At 39.7% G+C, this 16,756-nt stretch overlaps 1 protein-coding gene across 1 annotated transcript; it reads left to right on the top strand.

The window, feature by feature from the left end:
• Positions 1 to 180: 180 nt before the first annotated feature.
• Positions 181 to 14,685, top strand: LOC109471549. The gene is made up of 4 exons (XM_019770897.1): positions 181 to 300; positions 2,836 to 2,912; positions 11,797 to 11,960; positions 14,358 to 14,685. Exons 2-4 carry the CDS (start codon positions 2,852 to 2,854, stop codon positions 14,619 to 14,621), a joined length of 489 nt encoding a protein of 162 aa, XP_019626456.1. The 5' UTR covers positions 181 to 300; positions 2,836 to 2,851; the 3' UTR covers positions 14,622 to 14,685.
• The last annotated feature ends 2,071 nt before the right edge of the window (positions 14,686 to 16,756 follow it).

A 16,756-nucleotide genomic window follows, 5' to 3' on the forward strand; every position in this document is an offset into this window, starting at 1 on the left:
AAGCTTTAAGCTTGAATGACATCTTAAGAACCAGGAGAGTTCCTATCAAGGAGTGAAAAGGTCGCCATGGAAACCAAGACGTCTTAATAGAGCTGAAGAGGACTGGGAATGGTCCTTACTCCTTCAACAGTCCACACACTGGGCACGCCAACAATACATCCCCGATCAAGGACCGATTTATTTGTAGAACACTGTACGATCACAGTGAGGAGTAAGTCAGAGTTTGTGTGAGCGGAGGACCACGCTACCCTAAAGTTACTCCTAGATTTCTCTCTAAGAAACGAATTACTTCGAAATAAGGTATGCCTCCTCGTGTTGTCATGTTACTTCTGTATTTAAACTCGTGCCTAGAATTACAACACTCGGTATTACCTATACATTGCTCTATGGTGCTCAATACTTTGTTACTATTAATAGTGAAACTTAACATATCTAAAACATGTATGCCTCCCCCGTCTAACTCTCTTCACTGAATCACCGTCTGTCCGTGGGAGCGAGTGTAGATAGGCTTTCTCACTGAGATAATTGTGTAAAGGGCATTGGTTGCAAACGGGGCATCGAGAGGTGTCCTACATTGCCTGCTAGTAGTTCAGGCTTTGTACTTTGTAATACTTAGGTATTGAAATGTGTATTTGTATGCATGAAGGTTATAGGAGTCTTTTTCCACTCATTGTGAATGTGAACTCTTCTTTCTTTTTTTTTTTTCCTTTTCATGGTCCTGTCCATGAACTTTATTTACAAACTGTACAAACTTTTATATACAATACAATGTAATAGATATATGTTACATTATCAGGGGAATTAAGTTACCCCACTTTCTTTTTGCGTTTGTATCTGATATGTTATATTCTATGCATAGTATGTTTTTAAGATCCTTGTAAAATATTGAAAAGCAATTTATTTTATCAAAACATTCGTTCTCTTTATACACGATCCAGGACTTAAATATGGCATACAGGGCTAATGCAATCATGTGATTGCCTCCTTTGTACATTTTCTCAGTTCTTGGTATTCCCATTATGGGAATACAAGTTTCAAAATCAAGGTCAATCTTGACTAATACATTTAATAGTTTCTTGAACCTTTCCCAGAAGTTGCCCAATCTTATACAGTTGATAAACATGTGTTTTTCATCCTCTACTACTTTACAAATGTGGCACAATGGGGATGGTATTATTTTCCACCTATGTAAATTTTTGTTATTTGGAAGTATTCGATGGAGCAACTTAAACATGAAGTTTGATAATTTTCTTTCTGTTGTTAAATGTATAGTCATATCAATCCATGGAAGTTCAAAAGTTTGATAATTCTTATCAAAAATGACAGCCCATTTTTGTTCACTCTGTGGTTTGTCGATTTTATCGATAATTAGCATACTGTATAAGTATTTACATGTGTAGTTTGTGTATTTTAATCTTTGTTCTGTGCATTCTGTTGTTTGACATTGGGTGTCGTTCAGTAGTGCTAACCATCTTTTCGGAATTGCATTTTTAACGGTGTACATTTCAGCAAGCCAATTTTTTTTATCGTGTAGTTTGTTAAGTATCTGTAATTCGTTTATATGATTGTTATTATCTAACAGATCTCTTATGTATATTATTCCTGCGTCTATCCATTTCTTGTAGTATAATGATGCGTGTTTTCTTTTTCTTTGGATTTTTGTGACATAGCTAGACCCCCAAATAATATGATTTTTGACTTCGTTAGCTGTTACTGGTTCGGGTACGTTTCCGCCACCCGCTCGGTGCCAACTAAGTATGGCTTGCTTATAATATGGGGGTATGTGGTGTAGATTGGGAGAATTTGATCTATTTCTAAAATGCATTTTCAAGATTAGAAAGTCACTTCCAATGCTGTTTAGATAAAGACTTGGTATGATTTTCCAATCTCCTGATGTATTATCCATAAGACGTCTAATAATCCCAGCGTTTAATGCTTCGATTTGTGCTCTGATATCTATCATTTTTAGTCCGCCTTTGTCATAGTTTGCTATGGTAACCGATCTTCTTATTTTGTCTTTCTTCCCTGACCACAAAAATTGATAAAATAGACGGTGTAGTTTAACAATAACCTGTTCTGGGGCTAATAGAGCTGTAGCACAGTATGTTATTTGTGACATTATTAGAGTTTTTAATATATTTACCTTTCCATATAGAGTTAGCTTTCTGTTCTTCCATATGTTTAGCATGCTTTCTATTTTTGTAACCTTTTCATGCCAATTTCTTTCATTGCACTCTTTTTTATCATAACTGAAATAAATTCCTAAAGACTTGATTGGTGTTTGGGGTACGGAAATTCCGTGTATTTGTTTTTTCCTGAATTTCCAACAACCAAGCCAGATAGCTTGTGTCTTTCTAAGATTTAGTTCAGGTCCTGCAATTTTACTAAAGTAAGACAGTGTATCTATTGCAGTATGTACAGACTTTTCATTTCCTAATAACAATGTTGTATCATCCGCAACTTGAGAGATTTTTATTTCTTTTATGTTATCACCATCTACAATTTTAATTCCTAGCTAGTATTTCTTTGTTTTGATTTATATATAATGCTAGTATTTCCGTTACGAAAAGGAAAAGAATTGCGGATAGTGGACAGACTCTGATTTCTTTGTTGAGTGGCCTTGGTTAAATTTTGCAGTGGGGGGGGGGTAGTCGATCCAGAATCAAACGATTACGCTGAAAGAAGTGAGCGTACATGTGCTACTCGAATTGCCATCTGCTTGGGCCAGCATTTATTTCTATCAACGCACGATATCAGCAAAAATGGGATCAGATGCCTTCAGTTATTCATGACTATCACAGGAGGTGACATGACGTATTTTCCTTTTTTTTCCAGATCGCTCAAAACAAGAATGAAGCGGTCTGAGTCATCAGTAGCGCTACTCGCGGCTATCACTCTCCTGGCTGTTACAGGTAACTGCCCCATATGCATCATACGAGCATGAAATACTTTATCGTTATTTCCATAGCAAATGTTCCACGGAACTTCAATCACTTGTGCCCCCACGTCGAACTTTCTCGGCCATTTTCCCCATATGATCATAAATACTAGTATCCTGCAAGATCCAAAGACGGGGTGTCGTGGACCGTAGTAAGTCGCTCGGCCCCAAAGTAGAGCACTACAAGAGAACTCTCGCAGCAAACTTCTATAAGCTATCACCATCAATGTAGGCTATCACTCACTAAGCCCCGCAGGCTACATTCAACTATATTTAACATTCACGGCGTCTTTTAAGGTCTATCAAGATCTTTCTCTGCGCATACAGACTGGCGTCTGGTTGCCACGTCTACACACCCACTGCTGTCTTTCTAATACTTTCAAAGTCTTTGAAGAGTGATACTATAATGGTTTTACAACTTCAAAGCGTCTTTCAAGGCTTGGCAAAATGCCTGGCGCTTTGAGGCTTCAATCTTTGCATCAAGGACTGTCAACTTTTGCTATTAAACGCACGGTTGGCTATGCTGAAGCAAATTTAACTTTCTATCTATGGTGTCTTTTTTCAGGCTACCATGTCTACTCATCCATGACTTCCAAGGTCTTTCAAGACTGACACTATAATGACAACATAAAAGCGTCGTTCAAGGCCTAGAACGTGGCCATGAGGCTTTGAAATGGCTTCAATCTTCGCAACAAGGGCTGTCCACATTTGCTTGACGCACGCTTGGCTATGTTGAAGTAAATTCAACTTGCAATCTATGGCGTCGACGTCTGTCAATGTCTTTTTTTTTTTGCGTATGCAAACCCATGGCTTTCCTTCTAAGACTTTCAAGGTCTTTGAAGACTGACGCTAAAATGGTTTTACAACTTCAAGGCGTCGTTCAAGGTTTGGCGTAATGGCTGGCTTCAATTTTCGCAACAAGGACTACCCACATTTTTCTTAAGCATGCTTGGTTATGCTGACGTAAATTCAATTTCCAATCTATGGCGCCTTTCAGGGTCTTTTTTCTGCTTATACAGGCTGGCATCAGGCTGGCATCAGGCTCCCAAGTCTAAAAACCCAGGGCGTTCCTTCTAAGAGTAAGACTTTCAAGGTATTTCAAGACTGACATTATAATGGTTTTACAACTTCAAAGCCTCGTTCAAGATTTGTCGTAATGGCTAGCGTCAGGAGGCCTCAAATATTCGCACGCTTGGCTATGCTGAAGTAAATTTAACTTCCAATCTATGGCGTCTTTCAAGGCTGCGCATACAGGCTGGCGTTACTATCCCACATCTGCACACCCACTGCCTTATTTCTAAGACTTTCGAGGCCTTTCAAGACTGACACTATGATGGTTTTACAACTTCAAAGCCTCGTTCAAGGTTTTGGCGTAATGGCTGGCGTCAGGAGATTAGCTCTTCAATCTTGGCAACAAGCTTAAGAGTTGTCAACATCGGCTTACCCTGAAGTATATTCAGCGTCCAATCTATAGCGATAGCGTTTTCAATGTATTTTTCTGCTCATGTAGGCTGGCGTCAGTATCTCACATCTACACACCCACTGCTTTCTTTCTAATACTTTCGAGGTCTTTCAAGGACTACAGAGCACTATAAATTATGGTTTTACAACTTCAAAGTGTCGTTCAGGGCTTGGCCGTCATGGAGCTTTGAAATGGCTTCAATCTTCACAACAAGGACTACCCACATGTGCTTATGCACGCTTGGCTATGCTGAAGCAGTTTTAATTCCAATCTACGGTGTATTTCGAATTCAAGGTCTTTTTTCTGCGTGTATAGGCTGGCGTCAGGCTCCCATGTCTACACACCCACTGCTTTCTGTGTAATACTTTCAAGGTCTTTCAAGGCTGAAGGTATAATCATTTCAAAGTGTCGTTCAGGGCTTGGCCGTCATGGAGCTTTGAAATGGCTTCAATCTTCACAACAAGGGCTGTCCACATGTGCTTACGCGCGCTTGGCTATGCTGAAGTAGAGTTAATTCCCAATCTACGGCGTATTTTGAATTCAAGGTCTTTTTTTCTGCGTGTATAGGCTGCCGTCAGGATCCCACGTCTACACACCCACTGCTTTCTTTCTAAGACTTCTAAGATCTTTCAAGGCTGACACTATAATGGTTTTACAACTTCAAAACTTGGCGTCTCGAGGGTTTGAAATGGCTTCAATCTTCACAACTAGGACTACCCACATGTGCTTATGCACGCTTGGCTATTCTGAAGCAGTTTTAACTTCCAATCTACGGCGTATTTCAAGGTATTTTTCTGCGCATATAGGCTGAAGTCAGGCTCACACGTCTACACACCCACTGCATTCTGTGTAATACTTTCATGGTCTTTCAAGGCTGGCACTAAAATGGTTTTACAACTTCAAGGCGTCGTTCAAGGCTTGGCGTCAGGAGGCTTAAATTTTCGCAACCGAAGGACTACCCACATGTGCTTACGCACGCTTGGCTATTCTGAAGCAGTTTTAACTTCCAATCTACGGTGTATTTCGAATTCAAGGTCTTTTTTCTGCGTATGCATGCCGTCATGAGGCCTTGGGCATGGCTTTAATCTTCCAAACAGGGCCTGTCAACATTAGCTTACGCAGGCTTGGGTCCCACGATAGTGCTATTAGGAGTAATTGAATACTGGCAAGTCTTCGCACGTTCAAAGGAAGCTCACTGTCGCATATAAAGTTTGCTCGCATTTGCGGAAAGGTGTGATCGCAATTGCCAATACTGTCTTTATCAGGGAGAACTGATGTTTTGAGCTTTTAGAGTCAGTCAGCCAGTCGCTCACTCAGTCCCGTAGCTAAAAATGGTCCCTACACTTGAATGACTCAGCGCAACATTAAAGAAAGAGCGCCATCTCAAAACCCCATGGAAACAGGGTCTTAAAATACCTCTCCTTTTCAAGTGCTGGCGTGTTTTCCTTTGCCTTTATACAGTAATCGGTGCGTGACGCCCGTTCTGTATCTAAATCACTCACTCACTCACTGGGTCGAGCTTCCCTCGGTGCCAATGATAGCTCTCCATCTCTTCCTATCCTTCATTACTACCATCAGGTTTTTCCTGTCGAGCTGGGTGTCGTCCATTAATTGATTTATGTAGTTTCTTGCTGGACGACCACGACTTCTTTTTCCATGTGAGGGCTCCCACAGTATTAACTGGTTCATGATTTCATCCTCACTTCTGTAGCAGTGTCCGATGAACTTTCGTTTCCTTATTGTTTCGCTCACTGTGGGTAGCTTTTCGTATAGTACACTATTTGGTATCTTTTGGTACCAGACGAGTGTACATTTTTGACAATTCTAAGCATTTTGGTGTAGGTCCCGTTTAATCGTTTCTCTAGGGATTTCGTCAGGGTCCAACACTCTGCTCCGTATAGCAGTATACTCTCCACAGCTGCTCTGAAGAAGCCGACTTTGAGAGGTTGAGTCAGAATCTGAATAGCCGGCGGTATAATCGCCTTTCGGCGTAATACACCAGCTTTCACTTTACACTAGGAAATTGTTACTCAACCAACTGGATATAGATTTTGAAAACTGTCAGATGTTTCAAGTTGCCTCCACTGCTGACAAAAAGTTGCAGATACTACCTGAAGTCTCTGACAGTTTTCAACATCTATCCAGCTGCTTGAGTAATAATTTCCTTGTGTATCTCACTACCTGGAGCGGGATGTCTATTCATTGACGTCCGTTAACTTTCTTGTTCTGCGAAGAATGAGCGATAACGCTATCGCTTTCTGATGAACACAGGCTGTACCGTATACGAAACTATCACGGAAAGGGGAAAATTATAGATGATAACAAAACAATTCTTCCGCAATCGATCACTCAACATGTCACTATTTGACATATTTCCATCTTTTGATTGATCATGTGGCTCAGGTGTTACAATCCGCTTTATAAGATAAAGCGGATGTGTTATATAATTTTTCATTGTCAAAACGTTGGGGGACAAAAAAACCACCACTTCACATTGATCGCCCTTCCCTGGGGACGTTTTCTGGTATTAGGCCACAGCAAGTAATTTTTATGGATGACATCAGCGCGCGCATTAATTTTCGCCTGGTTTTGGAAAAAAAACACAATAAATTTTTTTGCCTTCTGACAGTGGTCAACATGCCAAAAATGGGCAAAGATGTCTGCTGCCATGTCGGAACGTGGATGGCAGATAACTATGAAGAGAGGAGACAAGAAAAGGCTCTGATTCAATGTTTTGTTTCTTACTTTGATGCAGTGATATGTGATGCTGGCTGTGTATATGTGATGATCCCACCGAATAAAAACCATTTGTACAATGATTGACTCAAAATTCTAAAATGTAGGAACCTTGTTTTTTCGGCCCGCCTGGTTTTTTTTCGCCCGCTCGCATTAGATTTGGAGTCTGCGGTGGATGTCATCCATAAAATTTACTTGCTGTGGCCTTACATGATACCTCTGGTATTACATGATGCCTTTTGTTATCTATGCATGGTGACATGTCGACGCCTCAGCCTAGCAGCCGTCTCGATCACAGACGCTGACAAATACCACTGAGGTAACGGTTGGCACAGATATTTCATTTGTGTCTGTCCCTACTGAGAGTTACAAGATCATGTGGGAGGGAGTTATAGAGCTTCATCAAATCAAATCAAACAGTTCTTAGACTGAATTGCGTTGATTGTACAATTTTGCCAATGATAAAAAAACACAGTACTGTTAAAAAGCAACATTTCATCAGTTAAAAAGATATTACATAATCGATTAATTAAATATTTTACTAAATATAGTAAAAGTACATGAACGACGTAATGGACACACAGAGATAAAAGTACGTGATGTGTATGAATGTAATGCGGACGACAAAAATTATGGGCCTGAGCCTGGGTTTTGAAGGTCTTTGATGGCCCTCGGAACAAAGGAGTGTTTGTGTCTGAGCTTAACAGGTTCCAGAGCGTTTCGGTGTTGCTAACATAACTCGACAGGTGTACGTGGAGAGTTGCTGGCGAGTCGTGGTTGTACCTGCGGGCCGGAGGAGAGGGAGGGCCCTCTTTTTTTTTATCAAACAACATAAAGAGTACAAAACACAGTGGTGGAAAATTACAACTAGTACTGTAGCAAATTGCTAATTTTAGTCTCACGACTGAAACAGAACAATACAAATCAAAAGCAAATAACATAAACATAACATAACATTGTGGGGTCGTGTGGCGTAGCGGCAGAGTGCGCGACTCGGAACCTAGAGGTCCCGGGTTCGAGTCCTGACAGGCCACCGATCTTGTGCCCCTGGGAAAGGCATTTTACACGACTTTCCTTCACTTCGCTCAGGTGAAAATGAGTATTGTATTGTCCCCTGTGTTAACGTTGGTGGCGGCATTAATATAAGTTTGAAAAACTTGAGTGTGCCGTCACCGCGTCTTGTGATTACATGTTGGAAATTATTTTTAAAAATAACATAACGTAACAAAACGGTAAGTGGATGTTCCAAAATATACAAAGATAAAAAGTGGTAAAAAAAGTCGATCAATATGTGAAATTGTAGGCGTTTAAACATTTAGGCAGGTATAAGCCGTTTTGTGTAGTTGAAAGCATCCAATGCGATTTCAAAGCAGCAAAACTGGAAATATGTCTCTTCTTGAATACTATCTATTAATAGATGGTGCCTATCTCAACCATTGTATATGTGATTGAACAGGCATATCTCTTCTACACAGAAGGTAACTCATAAATATCAAGTTTCAAGTTTCAAGTTTATTTATTTAACCAGGATATAACTCAGATCTACCGATCTGCTTTTCAGTTATTCCTGGGAACTCAAGCCAAGGTACATTTAAAAATACAGTATATCACAGAGAAAAAAAAATCACACTGACGTTACATTACATCACAATCAATTACATATAAATCACAGTGTGCACTGCTACAGTTACAGTCACATTCAGTAAACCGGTCCCTTCACAGTCTGGTTTTGAACACAGACGTTGATGTTATTTGCCGTTTGTCGTTTATCAAATGATGCAGGAAAAGATTTTGGTCCTCCAAGGCTAGAGGGATTATGTAACGTCACGCTTCAGAAATCGGCACGATCCGGAAATTACATGATATCATCAAAGACGTGAATTGTTTGCATACCGAATCTATTAAGGCCACACCGATTTAATTTTATGGATGACATCCTCTGAAGACCCCCAAACTAGTGCGCGCGGGCGAAAAAATAAAAATCCGGCCAAAAATAAAAATGCTACAAAACCACAGGAATACAAACCTGGTATTGTGAATTTGGCGCAGTACATAGCGACGTATACGACAGGCCGACACATGCTAGATTTTTGCGGAATATATGAATCGACACTGCTGTACGTATGTACTGAGTTCTTGAGTCTTGGAGCTTCGGTACCCTGGCTGCCGTCAACCAGAGTTATCACCACCATGCACTACCCAGGCCTAAAGCCAGGCCAGAGCCTCGGAATACGTGATCTTTTTTTTTTTTTTTTTTTTTGAGATCGGGCGAAAATCAATGCGCGCGCGGATGTCATCCATAAAATTAAATCGGCGTGGCCTAATCAGTTTCTGTCCGAAAGTCCTTATCACACATACAATCATGCTAAAATCGAGACACCGAAAACTTGCAGCAAAATGAGAATACTAACAAATGTAGACTTTGTGTGAAGCTTGATTGCCCATGCAAGTTCCCACTTAGCGTCAACTGGCCCGTGCAGAACAGTTATACCTCTTTCACACTTTAGTCGGAATGAGACGGAATGCCGTCTGAATTGAAATTCTTTGTATATTACTGTATATTTTAATCGCATTTTCGGAATAGGTCTCCCTGCATTCCAAAGATCTTTGAATTGTGGCTGGTCCGAATGCATTTTCTCATGGTCATGCTCAAACTTTCAAGCTTGAGATGAATTTGAAGTCCGACGTACGACTGCGAGTGTGACTGGGGCTTATGTTTTTATATGGCATTCAAAATGTATTCCAACTGCAATATGATTGCATTCTGGATATTCCTACAGTGTTCGAAATATTCTGATCGCATTCAATGGAGTACCGAAAAGGGTCTGAATATTTGGAATACACCTCGAAAAATACACTTCGAAAAATACACTTCGAATAGCAAGCAATTTCATTCAGACTATCCGGGCTCACTTAATTTTCCTTTATGTGAAGGAATGTTAGTTTTATAACCCGGGTTTCACCATTTTGGCGCGAAGTTTCCAATTCTTCATTCCGCCTGTTTCTGCTTGACGTCTGCTGATTCCGAAGTTTGCAAACGGAGCGGAGTCAAGTGTTGATATATTATAACCTCCATTAGCCCCGTTTACACATTATTACCACTTTAAGCTGTACTTAATTGCCTATTAGGAATGTCAGCGGGAGTCCTGTCATCATGGATTAGGCACTCGTCCTAACTGGCCGACTAGAGTTCGAAGATCGTATACCTCCACCAAATGGCAGTGTTGTTGTTCTGTACTAGTGTAAAGGACCCTGGTAAAGGACGTAACATTTCCCAGCATTAACACCTAATTTACATATGTAATTGATTTGCATATTTCAAGCGTTATGCAAATGACGTCCTTATTTGCATAAACTACATCAGGATTCTATGTCTGTTCAGATCAGTGTAGAGAATAGGGGGAGTTCCATGCTAGTGTCAACTATGTTTAATTGTCATTCACATTTAATTTACATATAGATATGTATATTGCATACGTTATGGAAATGATGTTCTTGATGAACTATATCAGGATTCTATATGTATGTTCAGACCAGTGTAGGTGCAGGTGGAAGCTCTGTGCTAGAGCCAACGACTTAACATTTTCCATCACTGACACCAATCCAATCATTATGCAAATAAAGTCCTAATTTGCAAGAACTATATCAGTTTTCTACATGTCTGTTCAGACCTGTGCAAGGGGCAGCTGGAAGTTCTGTGTAACATTTCCCTGACACCAATGCATGCGTTATGCAAATGAAAATTTGCATGAACTACTAGTACATTAGGATTCTATATCTCTGTTCAGACCCGTGCAGGGGGCAGGTGGACGTTCTGTGTAACATTTCCCTGACACCTGACATTTTACTGACACCAATGCATGCGTTAGGCAAATGAAGTCCTAATTTGCATGACCTACATCAGTTTTCTACATGTCTGTTCAGACCCGTGCAGGGGGCAGGTGGAAGTTTTGCGCTATAACCAAGGACATAACATTTCCCATCAGTGACACCAATGCTGCGTTATGCAAATGAAGTCCTAATTTGCATGACCTACATCAGTTTTCTACATGTCTGTTCAGACCAGTACAGGGGGCAGGTGGAAGTTCTGTGTAACATTTCCCTGACACCTGACATTTACTGACACCACTGCATGCGTTAGGCCATGTTGATTTGATTATATGGATGACATCCGCCGCGCAATTTGCATGAACTACTAGTACATTAGGATTCTATATCTCTGTTCAGCCCCGCGCAGGGGGCAGGTGGAAGTTCTGTGTAACATTTCCCTGACGCCTGACATTTACTGACACCAATGCTGCGTTATGCAAATTAAGTCCTAATTTGCATAAACTACATCAGATTCGATAAAGTTACTCTATATACCACATCTCCATACCGAAGTTCAGAACTGAAAGATTGAGAAAATATTTTCTATTTCAGGCAATAAGCCTCAGTAACCAAATAATAGACCACCTCTGTTTTAATGGACCGACCTACAAAATTTTAAATTTACTTAATTTTAATCGTCAATGTCGTACTTTTTAATGTGTATCTCTTTCAAGTTTTTTAATAAAAAATGTATGTAATCACTTGTGCAATTCACCCAACAATGCATATGGCTGCCAATCAGTGTGAATAAACAGTATCAGTAGTATCAGTTTCCTACATCTCTGTTCAGACCCGTGCAGGGGGCAGGTTGGAGACCTTCACCAGTTCCAAGGGTCCGTTCCGGGGTTTCCCTGTCTGTACTGCAGGAGCAGTCCTAACGGTGGCGGCGCAGACGCATGCGCAGAAGGATCCGTCAACGAGACCACCGAATGTCGCGTTGGGGAAGAGTGCTTTGTAAGTGGACTAGAATTATCTTGAGCAAAATGATGAGTTAAACACTCTATGAGAGCAAAACATAGTGCTGAGAAAAAACAACAAGTTTTTATTTCATATCTTTGTAATCTTTTCGAATATCACATAATATACACATTTATATAGACATTATAGACTCTTCTTTTGAAGAGCCTACATCCTCAGAGATTCATGATATTATTATTAACTTAAAAAATGCAGCCCCAGGCCATGACGAAATAAGCGCCACTGTACTAAAGCAGAATATCTCCTCCATTTTAGAACCAATTACTCATATTTTTAAACTATCTTTGTCCACTGGATCAATTCCATCTGAACTAAAAATGGCCAAAGTAATACCTCTGTATAAAGCTGGAGAACCTGACAACTTCACAAACTATAGACCAATATCTATACTACCCACATTTTCAAAAGTTTTAGAAAAACTGGTATATAAAAGGATTTCAAATCACCTAGAAACCAACAATATCCTTCACTCCAATCAATATGGATTCCGTAAAAAATTCTCTACGTATATGCCCCTTTTAAGCCTAATCGATAAAATAACTGAAGCTTTAGATAATAATGAGTACACCCTAGGTATATTTTTAGATCTTTCTAAAGCGTTTGATACTGTTGATCACACCATCTTACTGGACAAATTACACTTGTATGGCTTTCAAAGCACAACTCATAGCTGGCTCAAAGATTACCTTTCGAATAGAAAACAATATGTTAACAATGGCATCTACAAATCACGTCCTAATCCACTTCTATGTGGCGTTCCTCAAGGATCTATTCTGGGACCCTTGCTTTTTCTTATTTACATAAATGATTTGCCACTTGTTTCACAAAAATTATTTAGCCTTCTCTTTGCTGATGACACTAACTTATTTATATCTCATAAGAATCTTAATACTCTAATAACCACCGTAAACGAAGAACTAGATAAAGTAAACATGTGGTTCAAAACAAACAAATTATCTTTAAATGTCAAAAAACTAATTTTATCATTTTTACAGCTAAGAATAAGAAGTACCCGAAGGAAAATGTTAAGATATTAATGAACAACATCCGTATTACCCAAGTGACCCATACTCGCTTCTTAGGTGTCCTGATTGATAGCAAATTAACTTGGAAGAATCATATTGATCACGTATGTAAAAAGATTTATAAGAATATTGGGATAATACGGAGAATGAGCAATTTCTTATGCCATAAAATGTTTATTACCCTATATTACAGTCTTGTTTATCCCTATTTGACCTACTGCAACATTGTATGGGCATCTACGTACTCCACATCACTCAAACCTCTCTTTCTCCTTCAAAAACGGTACATTAGAATGACATTAAGAGCTTCCTTCACTACCCCTAGTGCCCCCTTATTTAAAAAGTTACAAATACTGACTATTTATGATATAAACCGACTTCAAACCTGCTTGCTAATGTTTAAAATAATAAGTAAATGTCCCTGTCTTCCTGAAACCTATTACAACACCTTCAGATTGAACTCAGATATCCATAGCTACAACACAAGACAAAGCAATTATATAAGGCCTATTACTGCAAAAACTAATCAGCGGCAATTCTCATTCATGTACAGGGGACCTACAGTCTGGAATAACCTAAACAAAACATTAAAGCTATGTCCATCTTTAAATATTTTCAAATCCCACGTCAAAGCTGATTTCATTAATGACTCCGCACTTTCCTAGATCATCTTTTCACATACTACGTTCTTATATATTATTACATTGTTTCATGTTCTTACTGATTGATTTACTAATTTGCCATATTTTCATTTGTTTGTAGCCAAACACATTGGTTTTGTTTGGTTCATGCATTGTTTGTTTACTTATGTTAAACCTGATCATTTTGTTTATATGACTGTTTTTGCTTATTTCTTTAATTGATTCATTATTTTGTTTCATTGATGTAAGAATATAATGTTAGTTCACATGGGGGGAGTTGTCATACAAGCCTGTGGCTTTTCCTCTACCCCTGCATGTTTATTTGTTTCTGTTATACTTATGTTTTGCAAATTTTGCTTTTACTTTGTATGTGCAATAAATAAAACAACAATAAAACAACAATATATATATTACAATGTTACAATAGCAATTGATCGATTTTCCAAACAAATGAATTCAATGACCAAAACCAGACGTCTGTCACCATTGTAACTAGTGTTGGATTACACCATGTTGCAATTTTATAAATTATAGCAGATTCCTGTCACCATACATATATGAATGTGTTTGAGTAAGAATTAACAGAGCACACCATATGTGAAGGTACATATTATGCTTTTTCTTTACATGTTACCTTTGTAGTTAATTAGAATATTTCAATTTTTGTTGTAAAAATGTTATATAATGGCCCTTTAATCCATCTCCAGTTGGAGGTGGTTCGCCCGGAGTCTGGCCCGGTGCAGATCGAGCGCGGCTGCCGGAACCCGTGCCGGTCCTCCCCGGCGGCGTGCTCGGACCTCTTCAACCCGGGAACCTGCACCCTCTGCTGCTCAGAGCGCATCAACGGCAGCTGCAATGCCTGGCGGTACGGAGAGGGTGTAGGGGGCGCTTCCCTGGCGGCACCGGGCGTTCTCTTGACGCTCGTGATCACAGGTCTGGCTGTCTTTACGGTCCTACAGTCAAAGGCCTGATACCGTGTTGTATCCAGAACCGTGTCTGTTTACTTTGAGCCTGAATGGGTTAGAGTTAGGATTGATAGGCACGGTTCTGGATAGCCCACGCGTATCCAGAACCGTGCCTACTGAGACAGATCTACGTTCTTGGATACGCGGAGACTATATCCAGAACAGTGCCTGATCCTAACCTTAACCCATTGAGGCACAAAAGTAAATAGACACAGTTCTAGATACAACATACCGCGTTCAGCGTTGACAATGATTTTTCCAAGTTTGACTGCACATTATATAGAAACGAGAGGGATTCCCTCTATACTTATGTAATAGATAAGTTCCCAAGCTTTAGACATTTAGATAGAATAGAAAAATTCGAATTCCTCATGAAACTTGACAAACCATGTATCATTAGCTCAATATGTTCGTACATCTTTAACTGCGTCAAGAAGCGAGAAGAAGCTGAACCTGTAAATAGTAGATCGCATTAGTTTATATAGTATGTAAGTGTCATTACTGTTTTCTTTTCCCTGTTTACCCATGACCTGTACTTAGCTCGTTAGAGCACAAGCGTACAATAAAGGTCTTTCATTCAGTTAAAGTGGTACATACTATAGCTTCACAGACACACTACTGTGTAAAGCAGATTTTGAAGATATTTCTTTGTTAAAAATGAAGAAAAAAAAACGCCGCTGGAATGTACTCCATTTAAAGAACTAAAATTCTTTAAAAACGCCATTTAAAGTTTCAAACTATGAATTGTGATTTTGTCTCTTCTGCTCATACAACTACATTATTTTACACAACAATCCTGTTTATTTACAAGAACTTTTTTCTTTAAACATGCCCCCCCCCTGCAAAGATACTATCGTTTGGCTGGCTACAACCAAGGCAGGCAATAGTGGTTTGTTCTAGATATATGAGATCTGGATTTCATTCTGTGTGGATAAGACGAGTAATTAAAACGAGAGTTCGAGTGAGCTCACATTTATTGAGTCTATTTGAAGGCAAGAACCACACGTTATTATTACAATGCGTCGGTGAAGAAGAGACATTCAAGTAATGCGATACAAAATATAACATTTGCGTTGACTACTTTTCGTCAGTGGCTGACAGAATCTCTAGTTGACAGGCTTTTTTTTATCCAAAAACTACGATCGTAAATGTAAATTAGGTAGCGACAAATTTTAGACAATACATGAGAAACATAGAATAATATGCACCAAACAATGTACATTCGTTCAGAAAATGTTAGAAGTTTACAATGTATACCTATGTACAACTTGTATGATGCTTCTAATGTGTATACTATTGCACAAGCCTCGCAATTCAGCCTTCTACAATGTACACCACGACTTGCAGGCCTAGGAGGAGGCCTGTGTGTCATGTTCTTGATACAGCAAATAAACCAGACTACAACACAATGTGGTACATCGTTGTTTGTCTCATCCGACTACTAGACTGAATAGAAGTGATCGTGGTGTGTGTGTGTGTGTGTGTGTGCGTGGTGTGTGTGTGTGTGTGTGTGTGTGTGTGTGTGTGTGTGTACTTGTGTGTTTGCATGTGTGTGTGTGCGTGTGTGTGTATACTTGTGTGTTTGCATGTGTGTGTGTGTGTGTGTGTGTGTGTGTGTGTGCGTGCGTGTATGTGTGTGTACTTATGTGTGTGGTGTGATTTATATGTTCGTCGAGGTATTCGGTAAGAGACATGTAACGCAATCTGACAAAAAAGCACAAACTTACTTATTTCTTCTTGTTACATGTCGATATATAGATAACCTATGCCACTTATGCTATACATGTTATATTTCACTCTAGTCCTGCCCACACAGAAATATTACAATTTGAAAACACCCGGCAGTGTTGTGTCGACCGACCGTTGCAATACGATATGATACAATATGATACAATATGACGGCCCGAATTTGTTCATTTATTCCTTTTGGCTTAAGATACAGGCTTCTCAACTAGCACGGGACTATTATATAGTGGAGCCTGGAGGGGACCTGTAGTCACCAGCCGACCGATGATGATCCTTCGCCAGGCCTCCGTCCGGGTGACTTGTAGTGAATCACCAACTTTCCAGGTTACAGGATTTGGACCATCGCACACCGGCATGTCCCTACTCCTTTCCGAAAGGTATCATCATCATCATCC

Source organism: Branchiostoma belcheri, unplaced genomic scaffold (genome assembly GCF_001625305.1).
Source record: "Branchiostoma belcheri isolate BF01 breed outbred unplaced genomic scaffold, Haploidv18h27 scaffold25, whole genome shotgun sequence".
NCBI lineage: Eukaryota > Metazoa > Chordata > Leptocardii > Amphioxiformes > Branchiostomatidae > Branchiostoma > Branchiostoma belcheri.

Coding starts and splice junctions, on each gene's coding strand:
- LOC109471549 (XM_019770897.1), top strand. CDS start 2,852: ATGAAGCGGTCTGAGTCATCAGTAGCGCTACTCGCGGCTATCACTCTC. Junction 2,913..11,796: donor CACTCTCCTGGCTGTTACAG/GTAACTGCCCCA, acceptor ATCTCTGTTCAG/ACCCGTGCAGGGGGCAGGTT. Junction 11,961..14,357: donor GCGTTGGGGAAGAGTGCTTT/GTAAGTGGACTA, acceptor ATCCATCTCCAG/TTGGAGGTGGTTCGCCCGGA.